This window comes from Hypanus sabinus, chromosome 13, assembly GCF_030144855.1.
Source record: "Hypanus sabinus isolate sHypSab1 chromosome 13, sHypSab1.hap1, whole genome shotgun sequence".
Lineage (NCBI taxonomy): Eukaryota > Metazoa > Chordata > Chondrichthyes > Myliobatiformes > Dasyatidae > Hypanus > Hypanus sabinus.
In genome coordinates, this window is record NC_082718.1 from 71,449,176 (window position 1) to 71,471,356 (window position 22,181).

The 22,181-nt window shown below is 43.3% G+C and overlaps 1 protein-coding gene across 1 annotated transcript in view; it reads right to left on the reverse strand.

Annotated features, from left to right (window-relative positions):
* LOC132403375 (seizure 6-like protein) overlaps nt 1-22,181 on the reverse strand; it is a 189,290-nt gene that overhangs the window by 50,115 nt on the left and 116,994 nt on the right. Inside the window, exon 13 of the mRNA XM_059986792.1 lies at nt 9,596-9,787. Within this exon, the coding sequence (XP_059842775.1) occupies nt 9,596-9,787 (192 nt within the window). The remainder of the gene's footprint in view (nt 1-9,595; nt 9,788-22,181) is intronic.

The following is a 22,181-nucleotide window of genomic DNA, read 5'->3' on the forward strand; positions in this document are numbered from 1 at the left end:
GATCAGTGCTGGGTCTTTTGTTATTTGTCATCTATATCAATGATCTGGATGATAATGTGGTGAATTGGATCAGCAAATTTGCTGTTGATACAAAGATTGGAGGTGTAGTGGACAGTGAGGAAGGTTTTCTAAGCTTGCAGAGGGATCTGGACAAGCTGGAAAAGTGGGCTGACAAATGGCAGATGGAATTTAATGCTGACAAGTGTGAGGTATTGCCCTTTGGAAGGTCAAACCAAGGTAGAACATACAAGGTAAATGGTAGGGCACTGAGGAGTGCAGTAGAACAGAGGGATCTGGGAGTACAGATACATAATTCCCTAAAAGTGGCGTCACAGGTAGATAGGGTCATAAAGAGAGCTTTTGGTACATTGGCCTTTATAAATCAAAGTATTGAGTATAAGAGTTGGAATGTTATGGTGAGGTTGTATAAAGGATTGGTGAGGCTGAATTTGGAGTACTGTGCGCAGTTTTGGTCACCAAATTACAGGAAGGATATTAATAATGTTGAAAAAGTGCAGAGAAGGTTTACAAGGATGTTGCTGGGACTTGAGAAACTGAGTTACAGAGAAAGGTTGAATAGGTTAGGACTTTACTGTCTGAAGCGCAGAAGAATGAGGGGAGATTTGATAGAGATATATAACATTGTGATGGGTATAGATAGAGTGAATGTTAGCAGTCTTTTTCCACTGAGGCTGGGGATTAAAAAACCAGAAGTCATGGGTTAAGGGTGAAGGGGGAAAAGTTTAAAGGGAGCATTAGGGGGGGCTTCTTCACACAGAGAGTGTTGGGAGTGTGGAATGAGCTGCCAGATGAACTGGTAAATGCAGGTTCAATTTTAACATTCAAGAGACACTTGGACAGGTACATGGATGCGAGGTGTATGGAGGGATATGGGCTAGGTGCAGGTCAGTGGGACTAGGCAGACAAATGGTTCAGCACAGTCAAGAAGGGTCAAGACGCCTGTTTCTATGCTCTAATATTCTATGGTTCACTTTGTAAGAAGGGAGGAAGGGAAAAGAAAGCCTAACCTCAGTGGTTGGGAAAGTGTTGGAGTCTATTATTAAGGAAAAAGTCAGCATGGTTTCTGGAAAGGGAAATCTTGCCTGACAAATCTGTTAGAGTTCTTCGAGGAAGTAACAAGCAGGGTTGGACAAAGGAGAGGCAGTGATTGTCATTTACTTGGATTTTCAGAAGGCATTTGATAAAGTGTCTGTTGTTACAGGAAAGATACTGGCATGGATAGTGGAATGGCTGACAGGCAAAGAGGGCCTTTTCTGGTTGGTTGCCAGTGATGTGGTGTTCCTCAAGGGTCAGTATTGGGATCACTACTTTTCACATTGCTTGTTAATGATTTAGATAATGGAATTGATGAGTTTGTGGCAAAGTTTTCAGCTGATACTGTTATGAGTGATGAACAGACCTGATGGTCAATGGGGTGCAGAGCTAACCCTTCCTAATTCCCCTCCTGAGAACTATGAACTATTGCTGTTGCTATGTTGCTCATGAGAGAGAGAGATGAAACACAGGCAAGAACATCTGCTACAGATAAGAGGGGGAGAGATACTGTTGATTTACTGTATTTTGACTCTTCCTGGGTTATTTACCTTCCACTACAAGGACTGTACTTTGCTTGTTAACATTCCTCAGGAGATAGCAGGAGTGGCCTGATTTGATGGACACGGTCATTCAGAGTTGATGGATAGCTGAGACCCCGTGAGTGGGGATAAAAAGACAGGTCTGGAGAGACACCTTCAGACACACCAGTGGACACTGATTGAGTGTTGGGAACCCACAGAAAGGTGGGGGCTTCGGAGACTGAATCAGCAGATCGGTCAGTAAAGCTCACAGTGTTACAGCAGGGCCGGTGAGGACTTGTGTGTGTGTCCACTCATGCCAGAGTGATGAGTCCACCACAGAAGAACAGTCTAGCTGAAGACCAGAGGGGTCATAACTGAATGGCCACAATGACACGACAGATTAAGAAAGCCACAAAAGGTTTGCCTGCCGCAGCTGTTGCTGTTACATCTCGCTCGCTCTCTCTCTCTCCAACGATTTCAACACAACAACCATAACCACCTCAGCATTTATGAACTGAACTCTATACTTTCCTATGACAATTCACTTTCCCCTAGACATCGATAGAGCTTGTTTATTATTGATTATTATTATTCCTACATTTTTAGGTTTATTACTGCTAACTTGTTTTATATGTATATTTGCATTTTTGATATTGTATTGTGTAGTTTATTAATAAACATCTTTAGTTTGGTACCACCAGACTCCAACGGATTCTTCTTTCTTTGCTGGTCAGACACCCAATTACGGGGTACGTAACAAATTGGGGCCTCGTCTCCGGGATTTGATTACCAAATTGGGGGGCCAGTGAATCGGGATAAAAGTCCCTTATCTGATCTGGTTGTGTGGATAACCAGATGGGAAACCAGCAGAAATGGAAATTGACAAATTTTTAAAAGACTCGACTTCGGGGTGTTCCCTGGGAAAAAACCAGTCGAGGGTGAGCTTCAGATACAGATAGAAAGATTAAGGTTAGTTACGGAGAAGGAGGAAAGGGAGCATGAGCTCCAGATATTCCAGATAAAGGAAATAGAAGCTGCAAGGCAGAGAGAAGAAGCTGATAGGCAGAGGGTGGACAGCAAGAAAGAGAGGCAGTTTGAGCTGGAAATGGAGAGGTTAAAGGCATCGCAGGGAAGACCGGGCAGCAAACCCAAATGAGGGGTTCAAGATTGGTCTGGAGATCCAGTTGGTACCTCCATTCGAGGAGATGGATGTCGATAAGTTCTTCCTTCATTTTGAGAAAGTGGCTGCGAATCAGAACTGGCCTAAGGGGAAATGGGCTGTTCTGTTACAGAGCGTACTTAGGGGGAAGGCTCAGCAAGCGTATTCGGCATTGCCGATGAGTCTAAGGATTACGAGGAAGTAAAAAGGGCTATATTGAGGAGTTACGAGTTGGTGCCAGAGGCATACCGGCAGAAGTTCCAGAACTTGAGAAAGCCGTGGAACCACACGTATTTAGAGTTTGCCCGTGAGATGCAAATGTATTATGAGCATTGGTGCGCCTCAAAAGGGATCGTTGGAGATTATGATAAACTATTACAGTTAGTACTGATGGAGCAGTTCAAAGGTTGTATCCCTGAGAGTATGAAGACGTACTTGGATGAGAAGGAGACGGTGACTTTATTACTTTATTAATCCAAATTAGCAGACGAGTATACCTTAACCCACAAAACAAAGTTCTCCCTAAAAAAGAGCTACCAGAGAGGCAGTAGGGATAGCAGAGAAAGCCCACTGGCTAAGGCAGAGAATAAGCCAGGAGCTAGTGGAAAAGGTAAGGAGGAAGAAAAGCAGGCAGGCAGGAAGGTTCCCAACTTTACGTGTTATAATTGTGGGAAAGCTGGTCATATAGCATCTAAGTGTTTTGCTCCAAAGAAGGAGACAGGAAAAGGGAAAACAGCAATCCCGACTGGTTGTATTGAGTCGGTCAACAGATCAAGGCAAAGTTAGATAGAGCACAAGAGGAGCGTGAGAAGTTTATCTCGGAAAGGACAGTGTCTGAAGGAAGGAGAAACCCCAGTTCCAGTGCGGATCTGGAGAGATACTGGGGCTGATCAGTCATTGATTCTAAGGAAGGTGTTAGACTTCGGTCCTGAGACTGAGACTGGGGAGGTTGTGTTAAGAGGTATCGGAAAAGGTACCTTTGCACAGGATGTTTCTGAAATGTGACCTGGTATCTGGACCAGTCGAAATAGGGGTGCGGTCGAAACTACCTATGGACGGCGTGGACGTCCTACTTGGTAACAATCTGGCAGGTGGTGACATGTATTCAGCAATGAAATTAACAAGTAAGCCTGTAAGTGCTGAGGACTCGCCCATAGATTCCAAGATTTATCCTGCATGCGCAATCACTCGCAGCATGTCTAGAAAGGCGGCTGAGAAAGGAGACAGTTTAAATGAGTCCAGGGTTGATTTAGCGGAGACATTTTTGCTGACCTTGTATGAAAAGGGGTTACCGGAGGAGAAGGAAAAGGATAGTGGGGTTAAGGAGAGTAAAGGAGAGGAGGTAGATCTACCATTAGCAAGGAACAGAGTCGTGATGAGGAGCTTGTGGCTTTGAAAGAATCAGCTCTTTCTGAAGTAGAGATTGATAAGGAACCAGGGGGATACTATCTGAAGGAGGGAGTGTTAATGAGGAAGTGGAGGCCGACCACGGTGCCAGTCAATGATGACTGGGCGGTGGTACACCAGGTGGTGTTTTGAAGGATAATCGGGATTAAATTTTGAACTTGGCTCACAAGGGACCTCTAGGTGGACACTTGGGAGTAAGGAAGATGGTGGATAGGGTTATGAAAGATTTTTATAGGCCAAATATGAGGAAGGATATTGTTGACTATTATAAAAGGTGCCATACTTATCAGGTGGTAGGAAAGCCAAATCAGGTTATCCCTAAGGCACTTTTCAGACCGATACCCGCCTTTGGGGAGCCTTTTTCCCGAATCATAGTGGATTTTGTGGGTCCTTTGCCTAGAACTGCGAGTGGGCGGCTGTACGTCATGACCCTGATGTGTGCTGCTACTCGATTTCCAGAGGCTGTGCCCCTGGAGAACATTAGGACTCCTGTGGTAGTAAAGGCACTCATTAAATTTTTCACCACAGTAGGGTTACCTAGAGAGATTCAGTCAGATCAGGGGAGTACCTTCACATCCCATGCATTTCAGCAAATGTTGACTCAGATGGGAGTTATACAAATTCTAGCCTCTGCATACCACCCGGAATCTCAAGGAGCATTGGAAAGATTCATCACAACTTTAAAGACTATGATTAAAACTTACTGTCAGGAGAACACTCGTGACTGGGTTGATGCATTACCACTTCTGTTATTTGCAGTGAGGGACACAGTTCAGGAATCTCTGGGGTTCAGTCCATTTGAGCTCGTTTTTGGTCACAGGCCCAGAGGACCTTTAACCTTACTCAAAGAAAAACGGTCTAGTCCGAATGTGCAAGTCAATGTGATTGACTATGTTTTGAGGTTCCGTGAAAGGCTCCATAAAGTTTGTGAGTTTGCGAAGCAAAATCTTGAAGACTCCCAGACTAAAATGAAACAATGGTATGATAAACGAGCCCGAGAGCAAAAATTTCAAGCGGGCGATAAGGTTTTGGTCCTGTTCCCTGTAGTTACCAACCTCCTACAGGCGAGGTTTCAAGGGCCGTACAAAGTGATTAAGAAAATAGACTCTGAATTATGTGATCATAACACCTGATAAGCGAAAGCCAAGCCAGTTGGCTCATGTTAACATGCTCAAAGGTTATCATGACGCGACCCCCACAGTGGCCGGTGCTGTCACGAAGACCGATGAGGCAGAAAGGATTGATAAGGAGGGGTCTGAGTGTTTTGAAAAGATATGCATAGTACCCACCAGACTAGAGAACTCTGTTATTTTGGCCAACTTTTCTGATAAAGTCAGTCACTTGGAGCCTGAACAAAGAGAGCAGCTGACACAGCTAATTAACCAGCATGCAGGTTTATGCCCAGATGTTCCCAGGAGGTGCAAAGTAACAGAGCATGATGTTATTGTTACCTCAGCTCAGCCGATTAAACAATCCCCTTATCGGATGAATTTGGAAAAGAGCAAGCTAGTGGAAAAAGAAATTGAGCATATGCTAGCTGCTGGTATTATTCATGAATCTTCCTCTGCATGGGCATCTCCATTCGTGGTTGTACCGAAGCCGGACGGTAGTATAAGATTCTGTGCAGATTACAGAAAGGTGAATGCCATCACACAATCAGATGCTTACCCTATCCCCAGGGTGGATGATTGTATTGATAAAGCGGGTAAAGCAAGATACATCCCAAAGATTGACCTGCTAAAGGGATACTGGTGTGTTCCTTTGACTGACAGGGCTCAAGAAATTTTTGCCTTTGTCGCACCATCAGGGTTCTATGAATACAATGTGTTGCCATTTGGAATGAAAAACGCTCCAGGGACATTTCAGAGAATGATTGATGCTGTGATTAAAGGGTTAACAAACACAAAGGCTTATACTGACGATGTAGTAGTTTGGAGTGACACTTGGGAGGAGCACATTGAAGCTGGGGAGAAACTGTTTAAATGAATGTCTGCAGCCCACCTCACAGTGAACCTTGCAAAGAGTGAGTATGGCCACGCCACGATCACGTATCTGGGGTATGTGGTAGGACAGGGGCAATTGGCTCCTGTGCAGGCTGAAGTACAGGCTATTTCCGAGGTTCCTGTCCCAACAAATAAGAGGGCATTGAGAAGGTTTTTGGGCATGGTGGTGTACTATCGAAAATTTTGTAAGAACTTTGTGGACATTGTCCTCCTGCTTACAAAGCTCCTACAGAAGGAGGAAAAATTTGAGTGGAGCAGTCCTTGTCAGGAAGCTTTTGAGAAGTTGAAAACCATATTGTGCCACCACCCTGTGTTAAAAGCACCTGATCTCTTGAAACCTTTCTCCCTGGCGACTGATGCAAGTGATGAGGCTGCAGGGGCAGTCCTATTGCAGAAAGCAGGGGATGGAGTGGAACACCCAGTGGCGTATTTCTCTCAAAAGTTCAATGTGCATCAGAGAAATTACTCCACTGTGGAGAAAGAATTGTTGGCACTTATCTTGGCAATTCAGCATTTTGAGGTCTACATCTGTGCAGCACAGAGACCATTAATTGTTTATACTGATCACAACCCTTTTGTATTCTTGGCTAACATGAAAAATAAAAATAGGAGGTTATTAAGTTGGAGTCTGTTGTTACAGGAATTCGATATTAAAATACAACATGTAAAGGGGAGTGACAATGTAATTGCTGATTGTTTATCTAGATGTTAATTTGAAAGTGTATCTGTATTATTCTTGTAGTTAAGACCACTTCTGTATTTTGTTAAACTTTGTAATTCAGTAATATGCTTTATCAGTTAATTTTCACTCTGGTGAAAATTCCCAGAAGGATGGGGGTGTTATGAGTGATGGACAGACCTGATGGTCAATGGGGTGCAGAGTTAACCATTCTCAACCCCCCTCCTGAGAACTATGAACTATTGCTGTTGCTATGTTGCTCATGAGAGAGAGAGAGATGAAACACAGGCAAGAACATCTGCTACAGATAAGAGGAGGAGAGAGACTGTTGATTTACTGTATTTTGACTCTTCCTGGATTATTTACCTTCCACTACAAGGACTTTACTTTGCTCGTTAACATTCCTCAGGAGATAGCAGGAGTGGCCTGATTTGATGGACATGGTCATTCAGAGTTGATGGATAGCTGAGACCCCATGAGTGGGGATAAAAAGACAGGTCTGGAGAGACACCTTCAGACACACCAGTGGACACTGACTGAGTGTTGGGAACCCACAGAAAGGTGGTGGCTTCGGAGACTGAATCAGGAGATCGGTCAGTAAAGCTCACAGTGTTACAGCAGGGCCAGTGGGGATTTGTGTGTGCGTCCACTCATGTCAGAGTGACGAGTCCACCACAGAAGAACAGTCTAGCTGAAGACCAGAGGGGTCATAACTGAATGGCCACAATGACACGACAGATTAAGAAAGCCACAAAAGGTTTGCCTGCCGCAGCTATTGCTGTTACATCTCGCTCGCTCTCTCTCTCTCCAACGATTTCAACACAACAACCATAACCACCTCAGCATTTTTGAACTGAACTCTGTACTTTCCTATGACAATTCATTTTCCCCTAGACATCGATAGAGCTTGTTTATTATTGATTATTATTATTCCTACACTTTTAGGTTTATTACTGTTAACTTGTTTTATATGTATATTTGCATTTTTGATATTGTGTTGTGTAGTTTATTAATAAACACCTTTAGTTTGGTACCACCAGACTCCAACGGATTCTTCTTTCTCTGTTGGTCAGACACCCAGTTACGGAGTACGTAACAATACGAAGATAGGTGGAGAGGTAGGTAGTGCTGAGGAAGCAATGTGATTGCAGCAGGACTTAGGCAAATTGGAAGAATGGGCAAAAAAGTGGCAGATGGAATACAGTGTTCGGAAATGTATGATAATGCATTTTGTTAACAGGAACAGTATTATCTAAATGGGGAGAAGGTTCAAACCTCAGAGGTGCAGAGGGACTTAGGAGTCCTTGTGCAAGACTCCAAGAAGGTTAATTTACAGATTGAGTCTGTGGCAAATGCAATGTTGCCATTTATTTCAAGGGGATTAGAATATAAAAGTAAGGAGATAATGTTGAAACTTCATAAGATGCTAGACAGTCCGCACTCGGAGTATTGTGTCCTGATGAAGCTCTCAGCCCAAAACTTTGACTGTACTCTTTTTCATAGATACTGTCTGGCCTGCTGAGTTCCTCCACCATTTTCTGTGTGTTTCTTGGATTAACAGCATCTGCAGATTTTCTCTTATTTGTACTTAAGAGTATTGTGAACAGTTTTAGGCCCCAAACCTCAGAAAAGAAGTGTTGTCATTGGAGAGAGTCCAGAGAAGGTTCACAAGGATGATTCTGGGAATGAAGGGTTTAACCAATGAGGAGCATTTGGCAGCTTTGGGCTTGTACTCACTGGAACTTAGAAGAATGTGGGAGGATCTCACTGAAATCTACTGAATTTTGAAAGGACTAAATAGAGAGAATGTGGAGAGGATGTTTCCTCTGGTGGGGGTATCCAGAACTAGAGGGCACAGCCTCAATATTGAGTGGTGACCTTTTAGAACAGAGATAAGGAGGAATATTTTGAGCCAGAGAGTAGTGAATCTGTGGAATACTCTGCCACAGACTGCAATGGAGGCCAGTCAATGTGTATATTTAAGGTGTAAGTTATTCATTTTCCGATCTGTCAGGGCATCAAAGGATATGGTGAGAAGGGGTTGAGTGGCATCTGGGATCAGCCATGATGGAATGGCAGAGCAGACTTGATGGGCTGAATGGCCTAATTCTGCTCCCGTTTCTTATGGTTTTACTATGGAGGAGGCCCCAGACCATGAGATTGTTTCACAGCCGCAAGTCTCACCCGCCAAACGGAGTGACCTTCCTTGCCTGGAAAGATGTTATCCCACAGGAAGCTGCAGAGAGTAGTTGACTCAGCCCAGTGCATTATGGACATGTCCATTCCCATTACTGGCAGTATCAACAGGAGACACTGCCTCAGGAAGGTGACACCTACCATGAAAGATCCTCACCATGTCACTGCTCACTGCTAGCATTGGGCAGGAGGTACAGAAGCCTGAAGTCCCACACCACCAGGTTTAAGGACAACTATTTTCCTTCAACCAGTTGGTTCTTGAACTTGCTGGTAAAACTCTAAACCCCAGTGCAGTTTAGCATCAGTTTACCACTGATCACTTTGCTCTGAAATTGACTGGTTTTGTTCTAATTGTGTTTTTTCTTGTAAAAATTTGAGTATGATTTTTGTTTAAATTGTGCTTATTGTGAATGTTGCTTCTATGATGTTGTGTGCCTGTGATGCAGCTGGAAGGTTTTCATTGCACACAAGGACTTTTCCAGATCATAATAGACTTGACTTCGACCTTGAAATTTTTTCATTCCATGTGTTAGATGCTACTTCTGAAAGTCTTCCAGAACCTCCTTTGACTTACGTGCACAGTGTGGTAGTTTTGATGTCCATAACGGGGTGCCTGTCTCTCGGCTGTAGCAGGTCACCAGTGCGTTTCCATCCAATATATATCCTGGATCACAGCTGAACTGTATTGTGGACCCCACCAGCAGCTTGGTGTCTGAAATCGTACGACTGGCATGTTTCACTTCTCCAGGGTCTGTGCAGTACATTACTAGAGAGAGAGAGAGAAGGGGAGAAAGGGAGATGGAGACATGGGAGAAAGAGGGGGGGGGGAGAGAAGCAGAGAGAGAAGGGGAGAGAGAGAGAGAGAGGGAAGGCGAGAGAGGGAAGGGGAGAGAGTGGAAACAAGTGTCAGAGGGAGGGTGAGAGAAACAGAGTGGGCAAGTATTGGAGAGGAAGAGGGAGGGAGAGAGAGTGATGGAGAGGGAGAAAAGGAGAGTGTGTGAGACAAAAATAGAGAGAGAGAGAGAGAAAGAGAGCGAGCGCAATGGAGAGGAAAATAGAGGAGAGATAAGAGTTAAAGATATTATTCCATGCAGTAATGTTTGCATTTTTATGGCAATCTTCATACTCTCAGAACAAAAGGATCTTTGTGCTTCACAATAAACAAGGCAGGTTTTTATACCATCTTTGTTGTAGGAAGCATGGTAGCCGAATTTAAACAGAACAAATGAAGGGCTTAAGACCATAAGATATCGGAGCAGAATTAGGCTATTTGGCCCATGACTGATCCAATTTCCCTCTCAGCCCAAACTTAATGCCTTCTCCCCGTATCCCTTCATGCCCTGACTGATCAAGAATCTATCAACCTCTGCCTTAAACATACATAAAACTCCACAGTTGCCTGTGGCAATTGAATTCCACAGATTAACCACTCTCTGGCTAAATAAATTTCTCCTCATTTCCATTCTGAAAGGACATCCCACTATTCTGAAGCTGTGTTCTCTGGTTTTTGACTCTCCCACCATAGCAAACATCTTCTCCACATCCACTCCATCAAGGTCTTTCACTATTTGATAGGTTTCAATGAGGTCACCCCTCATTCTTCTGAATACTAGTGAATACAGGCCCGGAGAATCAGCATTGTTGCAGTGTGTAGAGTGGGCAGCATTGACCTGGGTCAGAGCTATCCCTCAGTTGATCTCAGATTCTTTAACTATCACCATATTGTTGTTCATGGTGGCATGTAGAGTCATCGAGAAGTACAGCACAGAAACAGGCCCAGCCCATTTAGTCCATGCTGAAAACCTACTCCTGACGACCTGCGCCAGGAACATATTCCTCCATATCCCTACTATGCATATACCTTTCTAAACTTCCTTACACCTTGAAATCGAGCTCCCATGGACCACACTCTCACAGTACTCTGAATGAAGAAGTTTTCCTTCATGTTCCCCTTAAACTTCTCACCTTTCACCCTTAACTGTGATCACTATTACAGTGGAGTAAAGAGAAATACACAGGCATGAGAGAGGAGTGGTCAGAATTGACTGGACAACAACTCTGGCAGGGATGATAGCAGAGCAGCAATGGCTGGAATTTCTGGAAGCAACTCAGTAGGCACAGGATATATACATCCCAAAGAGAAAGAAGTACTCTGAAGGAAAGCTTACATAATGGGGGCTAACAAGAGAAATCAAAGCCAACATAAAAGCCAAATAATAGCATATAATAGAGCAAAAATTAGTGAGAAGTTAGGGTATTGGGAAGCTTTTAAAAAACAGCAGGAGGCAACTAAAAAGAGTCATTAAGAAGGTAAAGATGGAATTTGAAAATAAGCTAGCCAATAATATTAAGGAGGATTTCTGAAGTTTCTTCAGATACATGAAGTGTAAAAGAGAGGCGAGAGTAGATATCGGACCACTGGAAAACGATGCTGGAGAAGTAATAATGGAGGACAAGGATATGGTGGATGAACTAACTAAGTATTTTACGTCAGTCTTCACTGTGGAAGACACTAGCAATATGGTGGAAGTTACAGGAGTCAGAGATCATGAAGTTATCATTTCTAGGGAGATGGTTCTTGGGAAACTGAAAGGTCTGAAGGTAGATAAGTCACCTGGACCAGATGGTGTACACCCCAGAGTTCTGAAAGAGGTGGCTGTAGAGACAGTGTTGGCATTAGTAATAATCTTTCAAGTAATGCTTAATTCTGGTATGGTTCTGGAATACCGGAAAATTGCAAAATGATAAAGTAGGCCATTATCAGAATGGTTTCCTCAAGGGAAAATCTTGCCTGACAACTCTGTGTCATACAAAGCTGCCTAATTAGCTATGAGCCCATGGCTTTATGGGTAAGATTCTAGCATGAATAAAGAGTGGGAAATAAGGGAGGTTTTTCATGTTGGCTGCTGGTGACTAGTGGTGTTCCACAGGGGTCTGTGTTGGTACCATTTCTCAATGATTTGGATGATAGAATTGATGGCTTTGCTGCAAAGTTTGCAGACAATATGAAGATAAGCGGAGGTAGTTTTGAGGAAGTAGAGAAGCTACAGAAGGACAGACAGATTAGGAGAATGGGCAAAGAAGTGGCAGATGGAATACAATGTCCGGAAGTGTATGGTCATGCGTTTCAGTAGGAGAAATGAAAGAGCTGACTATTTTCTAAATGGAGGCAAAATACAAAAAAAACTGAGGTGCAAAGGGTCTTGGGAGTTCTTGTGTAGGATTCCCTGAAGGTTAATTTTCATGTTGAGTCTGTAGTGAGGAAGGCAAATGCAATGATAGCATTCATTTCAAGAGGACTAGAATATAAAAACAAGGATGTAATGTTGAGAACTTATAAAGCAGTGGTGAGGACTCACTTGGAGTACTGTGAGCAGCTTTGGGCCCCTCATCTTTAGAAAGGATGTCCTAAAACTGGAGAGGGTTCAAAGGAGTTTCACAAAAAAGATTCCAGGATTGAATGTCTTGTCTGATGGCTCGGGGCCTGTATTCACTGGAATTCAGAAGAATGTAAGGATGACCTCATTGAAACCTATTGAACGGTGAAAGGCCTTGATAGAGTGGATGTGGAGAGGATGTTTCCTTTGATAGGAGAGTCAAAGACAAGAGAACACAGCCTCAGAATAAATGGATGTCCATTTAGAATGGAGATGAGGAGGAATTTCTTTAGCCAGAGAATGATGAATCTGGAATTTGTTGCTACGGGTTGCTGTGGAGGCCAAGTAACTGGGCATGCCTAAGGCAGAAGTTGATCGATTCTTGATAGGTCAGGCATGACAGGATATGGTGAGAAGGCAGGAGATTGGGGCTGAGAGGGAAAATGGATTAGCCATGATGAAGTGGCCAAGCAGACTGGATGGGCCAAATGGCCTAATACAGCTCTTTTGTCTTATTCTAGGCTGAAGAGCCTTTTTTGTTGCATCACTCCCTGACCTCAGCTGCAGACATGGTGTAATTCTATCTTCCCACCCAAATCAGAGTCAATTATGAAGTTCTCTTTGTAGTGCTTGTCTTTCCCTAAGCTTAGACCATATGACCATATGCAAAGGAGCAGAATTAGTCTATTTGGCCCATCAGCTCTGCTCTCCCATTCCAGCATGGCTAACTTATTTCCCATTCAACCCCATTCTCCTCCCTTCTCACCATATTCTTTGATGCCATAACTACTCAAGAACCTATCATCTCCACTTTAAATATACCCAATGACATGGCCTCTGCAGCTGCCTGTGGCAATGACTTATGGATATTCACAGTCATCTGGCTAAGGAAATCCCTCCTCATCGCTGTTCTAAGGGACGTCGTTCTGTACTTCTCATTTGAGTCTGTTCCCTCTGGTCCTAGACTCTCCCCACTATGGAATACCACAGAATAACCATCCCCTGGCTAAAGAAAGTCCTCCTTATCTCTGTTCTAAATGTATTTTAGTTTATTCTGAGGCTATGCCCTCTGGTTCTAGTCTCCCTCACTACTGGAAACATCCTCTTCATATACATTCTTTCAACATTCAATAGGCTGCAATGAGAAAACCCCTCATTATTCTAAACTCCAGGAAGTACATAAATCTCTCCTCATACATTTACCACTTCATTCCCAGGATCAATTTCGTGAACCTCCTCTGAACTCTTTCATCTACTCCCACCCAGACCTATCCATGGCTTCCCGCACTCTCCCAACAAGGTGCAATGTCACCCTGAGGGCCAACATCTTCAGTCTGAGCACTTTGCACTTTCTGGACTCAATATTGAATTCAACAACTTCAGGTAACTGCTTCTGTTTGTATCCAAACTGGCCAGCTCTGCTGTAACTTATTCATCTGTAAGATTTACCCAGTTATCTCTGTCTACAGGTACTGCCTGACATGTTGAGCATTTATGACTGTAAAATGAATTTCAGAGCTTTTACTTGTCTGTGTGTGTGTCTCTCTCTCTCTCTGTCTCATTGTGTGTGTGTGTGTGTGTGTGTGTGTCTCCCTTTCTGTCTCTAGGTGTCTCCATGTCTCTCTCTCTGTGCCTCTCTTTCTCTGTGTCTGTCTCTCTTTTTCTCTCTTTCTTCTTTTGTCTCTGTACCCCTCATTCTCGCTCTCTCTCTTTATCTGTATCTCTCTCCGTTTGTCTGTCTCTTTGTGCCTCTCACTCCCTTTCTCTTTCTTTCTCTCTGCTTGTCTCTGTCTCTGTGCCCCTCATTCCCTTTGTCTTTCTTCCTCTCTCTGTCTCTATCTCTCTCTACCTGTATCTCCCTTTCCTGACCTGCAGAGTGTTTTTAACATTTTCTGCTTTTATTTCAGATTTCCACCATTAGCATTGTTATTCATTTTCAGTCTCTTTAGAGTCTACTCCAGTAATCCATTTCATTACTGTCCAAGTCTCAGTCATGTCACCTTTAAATCCCAGGGTTAAATAGGTCTCACTATTTAACTCAATCTTTCCTCAAATGACAATTTCCCCATCAAATTATAGTATGAGATATATCCATTTGCAAGCAAGTCAAGGGTAAAACATCCTGGCAGGGGGCAATTCACTCAGTAAAAGCCCATCTCTGCATGTTATTAACATTCATTGTAATTTCCTTGTGACTTCCTAGATTGGCTGTAGTCTGTGAATGCGAAAAGCCAGCTGGAATGGTTTTCATAGACATTATCTGTTTTCATTTTCTTTCGTTTAGAGATACATTGTGGAACAGCCTCTGATGGCCCAACAAGCCATACCGCCTAGCAACCCAACTATTTAACTCTAATCTAATCTCAGGAAATTTACAATGACCAAAGACTGGTACATCTTTGTACTGTAGGAGGAAACTGAGCAACCAGAGGAAACCTACACAGTCACGGAAAGAACATACAAACTCCTGATGTCAGAACTGAACTCAGAACTGTGATGCACCAAGCTATAATAATGTCATGCAAACTGCGCCAGCTCCATAATCCTTCAACGTCACGCTGACTGCGACACCACCATCATCACGGTATGTTGAAAGATTGGAGTGACTAGGCTTGTATACACTGGAATTTAGAAGGATGAGAGGGGATCTGATTGAAACATATAAGATTATTAAGGGATTGAACACACTAGAGGCAGGAAACATGTTCCCGATGTTGGGGGAGTCCAAAACCAGAGGCCACAGTTTAAGAATAAAGGGTAGGCCATTTAGAACAGAGTTCAGGAAAAACCTTTTCACTCAGAGAGTTGTGGATCTATGGAATGCTCTGTCTCAGAAGGCAGTGTAGGCCAATTCTCTGGATGCTTTCAAGAAAGAGTTAGATAGAGCTCTTAAAGATAGCGGAGCCAAGGGATATGGGGAGGAGGCAGGAATGGGGTACTGATTGTGGATGATCAGCCGTAGTCACATTCAAAGGTCCGACTGGCCTACTCCTGCACCTATTGTCTATGGTCTATTGTCAATTGTCACACTGACCGTGACACCACCATGATCCCTTCAACGTCACACAGTCCGCAACACTGCCAAGATGCCTTCAACGTTACACTAAAAGTGACACCGCCAAAATGCCTTCCATGATGCACTAACCACGACAACGCCGTAATACCTTCAATGTCATGTTAACCGCGACACCGCTATGATACCTTCAACGTCACAGTAACCACAACACTGCCATGATGCCTTCAATGTCATACTGACCGAGACACCACCATGATGCCTTCAGCGTTGCGGTAACCCTGACTCCGTCATGATGTCTTCAATGAAGCGGTAACCGTGACACCATCATGATGTCTTCAACGTCACACTGACTGTGACACCACCATGATGCCTTCAACATCACACTGACCGTGACACCACCATGATGCCATAAATGTTGTGGTAACCATGACACCATCATGATGTCTTCAACGTCACACTGACCGTGACACCACCATGATGCCATCAATGTCGTGGTAACCATGACACCGTCATGATGTCTTCAACGTCACACTGACTGTGACACCACCATGATGCCTTCAACATCACAGTAACCATGACACTGCCATGATGCCTTCAACATCACACTGACCGTGACACCACCATGATGCCATCAACGTCAGACTAATCGCGACACTGTCATGATGCCTTCAATGTCATACTGACAGCGACATGGCCACGATGCCTTCAATGCCATGGTAACCGTGACACCGCCATGATGCCTTCAACGTCATACTGACCGTGACACCACCATGATGCCGCCAACATCACACTGACCGTGACACCACCATGATGCCATAAATGTTGTGGTAACCATGACACCATCATGATGTCTTCAACGTCACACTGACCGTGACACCACCATGATGCCATCAATGTCGTGGTAACCATGACACCGTCATGATGTCTTCAACGTCACACTGACTGTGACACCACCATGATGCCTTCAACATCACAGTAACCATGACACTGCCATGATGCCTTCAACATCACACTGACCGTGACACCACCATGATGCCATCAACATCAGACTAATCGCGACACTGTCATGATGCCTTCAATGTCATACTGACAGCGACATGGCCACGATGCCTTCAATGCCATGGTAACCGTGACACCGCCATGATGCCTTCAACGTCATACTGACCGTGACACCACCATGATGCCGCCAACACTACGGTAACTGCGACACCACCATGATGCCTCCAAAGTCACGGTAACCGTGAAACCACCATGATGCCCGTAATGTCATACTGACCCCGACACTGCCATGATGCCTTCAGCATCACACTAACTGTGATACAGCCATGATGCCTTCAACGATACACTAACCGCGACACTGCCATGTCGTCTTCAACATCATGATAACGGCGACACCGCCATGTCGCCTTCAACTTCATACTGACCCCAACACGGCCATGATGCCTTTAATGATACACTAACCGTGACGCCGCCATGCTGCTTTCAACGTTACTGTAACCGCAACACCGTCATGATGCCTTTGACATCATACTAACTGCAACACCACCATGATGCCTTCATTAATTTATACTGAACCATGTAATATTTCAAAATGACTGTTGGCAGTGCCAGTAAACACATCCACAGCCATTCTAGACTCATCAGTCCAGTGTGCCATTGTGATGGGCACAGGACTTGCCTTCTAGATAGAGACACAGGGTCATACAGCAAGGAAACAGACACTTCAGTACTAATGCTCCATTTTGGCTAAGGTAGTCCCATCTGCCAGTGTTTGATAGAATAGTGGTTAGTGTAATGCTTTACAGTGTCAGCTCTAAGATCAGGGTTTGATTCCTGCTGCTATCTGTAAGGTAATTGTACATTCTCCCCATGATTGTGTGACTTTCCTCTGGGGGCTCTGGTTTCCTCCCATTTTCGAAACACATATGGTTAGGGTCAGTGAACTGTGGACATGCGTGGATGCGTAGCCACCCTTGTGGGCTGCCCAGCACAATTCTCGCTGATTTTACTTGACTCAAATGGTGCATTTCACTGTATCTCTTGACGTACATGTGACAAATAAAGCCAATCTTTAATCTTTTGCTATTTTGCTATAATAACATTTTGCTATTCAGGTATGTGACCAAAGGGAAAGATATAAAGATTATCATTGTTTGTTACATGCACAGCGAAACTTCGAATGACACAATGAAATGTGTCACTTACATCATCGACCAGCTCCATCACACAGTTGTTCTGGGCAGCCTGCGAGTGTCACCACACTTCTGGTGCCAACATAGCATGCCCATAACTTACTAATATGAACCCTACATCTTTTGGAATGTGGGAAGAAACAGGGGCACCTGGAGAAAACCCACAATGTACAAACTCCTAATAATCAGCAGCAGGAATAGAACCTTGATCTTTCAGCTGCCACTGCAGAGCGTTGTGCTAACCACTACGGTACCATGTCACCCAAATGTTGTAATACCATTTACTGGCCTGTGTCATACTAACTAGGCTGGTGGGGTGGAGATAAGTCTCTACCAAAGGAGATGTAAGGTGTTCCTTCCCTCTGCTAGCCTGCAGATCACCCTTGGGCAACGTGGAGCACCTGTATAGCCCCTCCCCCCAAAAAGGTTCACGTGAATCCATGAGAGCAGGTGGTGGAATGTCATAGAGAGGCTGGTAATAATCACAAGTCCTGGTTATGCGACCACTGATGCCGGCAGAAAATCTCTGAGGAGTATCGATCTTGGCTGGCGTCACCTGTCTTGTAAAGACACTGCCCAGAAGAAGGCAATGGCAAACCACTTCTGTTGAAAATTTTCCAAGACCAATCAAGGCTAAGAAAGACCATGATCGTACACATCATATGACACAGCACATAATGAATTGACCCTTTTCATAAAAGATCTATCCTTCTCATTCTTGGATGTTCTGCCAGGTCTACCAACTGGAAGCCACGCACTGTATGAGCAGTTCACATTAATCTTGCTGAAACATATGCTTGTGTTATCAATCACATTTACATTGACGGTCTCCATGTCAGAATGATGGATTGCTTGTGGAGTCTGAATAATAATTCAGTGTGGATATGGCTCAAATCATACCTTCTTGGCACAGAAATTAGCTTTGTTTGGAAAGAAAAAGGGAGCAGGAGATAATATCTGTGATGATTCTTCTGTCAAAAACCTTTCCAGTTTTGGTCTGAAATGTATCTCTGCCCAATGATCTGTAAAGTATTTGTCATAAGCCTGACGCTGGGTTACAGTTCGCAGCATTGCACACCTTATTTTAAAAATGTGCATCCACCTACGCTCTGATAAAAATACAGACGTGTAAGTTGCCCTTGATCCATGATTGTGTAAACGAACATGAAGGTGATTATTTATTCAGGAGCTTTAACTGTACTGTCACTACATTGGAAATAAAAATATGGTCAAGATTGCAGTGTGTAGCAAATCTGTGCACTTTTCCACGTCACAATCAGATTATATTATAGCACTGAAGGAGGCTATTTGGCCCATTGTGTCCTTACTGACTAAAAGAGACAGTTTCCCACTTCCCTGCTCAGTTCATAACCCAGGAGGTTACTGATCTAGAAGTGAAGAGGGCTTCTGCCTCTAACACTCTTTCAATACAGAGGTTTTGTAGCCCTCACTATTCATTGAGGTAAAACTCAATTTACCTCAACAGCCCATTTAACTCTGTGACCTGGCTATTTCTGCTTCCTATTGGGTCACCCTGCTGAGGGAAATTTATCTTTCCAGTTCATCCGATCCAAGCCAAGCCTAATCTGTAGGAGTGCATTGATAGAGATAGATGGGAATGCTGTGGATGAGTTATTGATCATTAGAAATCTGGACCACTGATCCCAGGACTTGAGCCCAATCCTTGCAATGGCAACAAATTCAAGTAATTGGATAACTTTATAATGTGCTGCCAGGGATGGTGCTAGAAGCAGATACATTAGGGACATTTAAGAGATTCTTAGAAAGGCGTGTGGATGCATGGAGGCTATGTGGGAGGAAAGGGTTGGATTGATCTTAGAAACAGAAAACATACAGCACCATTTAGGCCCTTCGGCCCACAAAGCTGTGCCGAACATGTCCCTACCTTAGACCTACCTAGTCTACCTGTAGTCCTCTGTTTTTCTAACCTCTGTGTAGCCATCCAGGAGTCTCTTAAAAGACCCTATTGTTTCTGCCACCACCACCTCTGCCAGCAGCCCATTCCATGCACTCACCATTCTCTGTGTAAAAAACTTACCCCTGACACTTCTGTATCTGCTTCCAAGTACCTTCAAACTATGCCTTCTTGTGCTAACATCGCTGTACTGTTCTACATTTAAAAACTTTGGCTGGTGCTCCAGCAACTTAACCACTATGTCAATGTACAGTTCTGTTAATGGACTTGTATAGAGTATCCCATGCTAGATAAGGAAACAGCAGTACAAGTTGGCCAGCAACCCATCAAGCCTGCCTTGTCATTCAATACAATCATGGTTGATCTCTGCTGGGTCTCAACTCCTCTTCAGCACCAGTTCACCATAACACTCAGTTTCCCCAGCATTCAGATGTTTATCTGTCTCTACCGTAAATACATTAAATCATTAAGACCCCAGCAGAGAACTCTCGAGACTGACAACTGTCTGAGAGAAATTGTTTCAACAAACCACAGTTCATGGCTTGTTATTTTGCAGCTGTGTCCTCTTGTTCATGACTCTCCCAACACAGAGCCGAGCCACAGAGCACTACAGCATGAAACAGACCCATTTAGCCCATGCTGACCTGACCTACTACCCAGACTATATCCCTCCAAACTCTCCCATACATGTACCTATCCAAGTTTCTCTTAAATGTTACAATATCTAGCACATCTGCTGTCAATTAGTTCCACACTCGGTCCACTTTCTGCATGGAAAAACTGCCCCCTCTTATTGCCTTTAAATATTTCACCTTCCACCCTAAACCTATGCCCTCTAGCTCTAGTCTCACCAGTGGAAACATCTCACCATCCGTCCTAACAAGCTGCCTTAGGATCTTTTACGTTGAACTAAACACTCTCCTCTTTCTCAGGAATCGAACCCAATACAAATATTCTCTACTGGTTCTCCTTTCCTGACAAATATATCTATGGCTGATGCCAAGCAGATTGTATTCAGTCTTGACAGTAGAATATTCAATTCACTTTGAATATAATACTGACATTGTATTCAAAATGAATTGAATACTCTACTGACATTATATTCAAAATGAACAGTGTACCTCACTGACATTGCATTCAAAATGACTGTATACTCTGCTGACATTGTATTCAAAATGACTTTTGTAACACCCTGGGAAAAGTTTCACTGCTAACGTAATAGTCTTTCTGTAGAAGCAGTATTTGGGTTATGGTTAGAGATAACGGGTACTTTGGAATGTGAGCTGTCCAATGACAGGAGGGTGTTTTCATGCTGTGTGCCTGACACTAGGTTGATCTGGGTCCTTTCTTTGGCAGGACAGGAAGAGAGAAGATACTGGGGGGAGGAGATTATAAGACTCGATCCAGAGCAGAGCCATGATCCGACGAAGGGCGGAGAGATTGAATGAGGATCGGCGAAGGGGAAACGGTGAGATCCAACTTGTGCACATTAGACAGTCACATTAAAATTGACCCTTTTCTTTTTTTTGCTTTTTCTTCACTAACCCAGTAGACAATTAAGAATTATAAAGTTAAATTGTTTAATTGTATGTGGTGTTCTGTATGTTATTTCCTTGTACTGATTTGTAACAGGAAATTTGTAAGAGGGTAACAAATCACACATTATCCACACAAGCAGGAGGTTTTGCACTGATGTTGTACTCAGAATGGCTGTGTAATGTACTGACATTGTATTCAGAATGACTGTATACTGTACTGACACTGTATTCAGAACAACTGTACTGACGTTGAATTCAGAATAACTGTGTACTGTACTGACATTGTATTCAGAATAACTGTGTACTTTACTGACATTATATTCTAAGTGACTGTATACTGTATTGACATTGTATTCAAAATGACTTTACTGTACTGACATTGTCTTCAGAATGACTGTTTACTGTACTGACATTATATTCTGAATGACTGTACTGTACTGTTGTTTTATTCAGAATGACTGTGTACTGTACTGACATTCTATTTAAAATGAACTATATACTGTGCTGACATTGTATTCAGAATGACTGTACTGTACTGACATTGTATTCAGAATGGCTGTACTGTACTGACATTGTATTTGGAATGACTGTGTACTGTACTGACTTTATATTCAAAATGAACTCTCTACTGTACTGATATTGTATTCAGAATGACTGCACTGTACAGCTACTACAATCAGAATGATTGTATTCTGTACTGACATTGTATTAAGAATTACTGTACTGTACCGACATTGTAGTCAGAATGACTGTACTGACATTGTATTCAGCATAACTGTGTACTGTATTGATGTTATATTCAGAATGACTGTAACGTACTGACATTGTATTCAGAATGACTGTATACTGTACTGACATTGTATTTCGAATGACTGTGTACTGTACTGACTTCATATTTAAAATAACTATACTGTATTGACATTGTATTCAGAATGACTGTATACTGTCTTGACATTGTAATCAGAATGACTATACTGCACTGATGTATTCAGAATGACTGTATACAGTACTGACATGGTATTCAGAATGACTGTATTCTCCTGACATTGTATTCAGAATGTCTGTGTACTATACTCATGTTGCATTCAGAATGACTGTGTA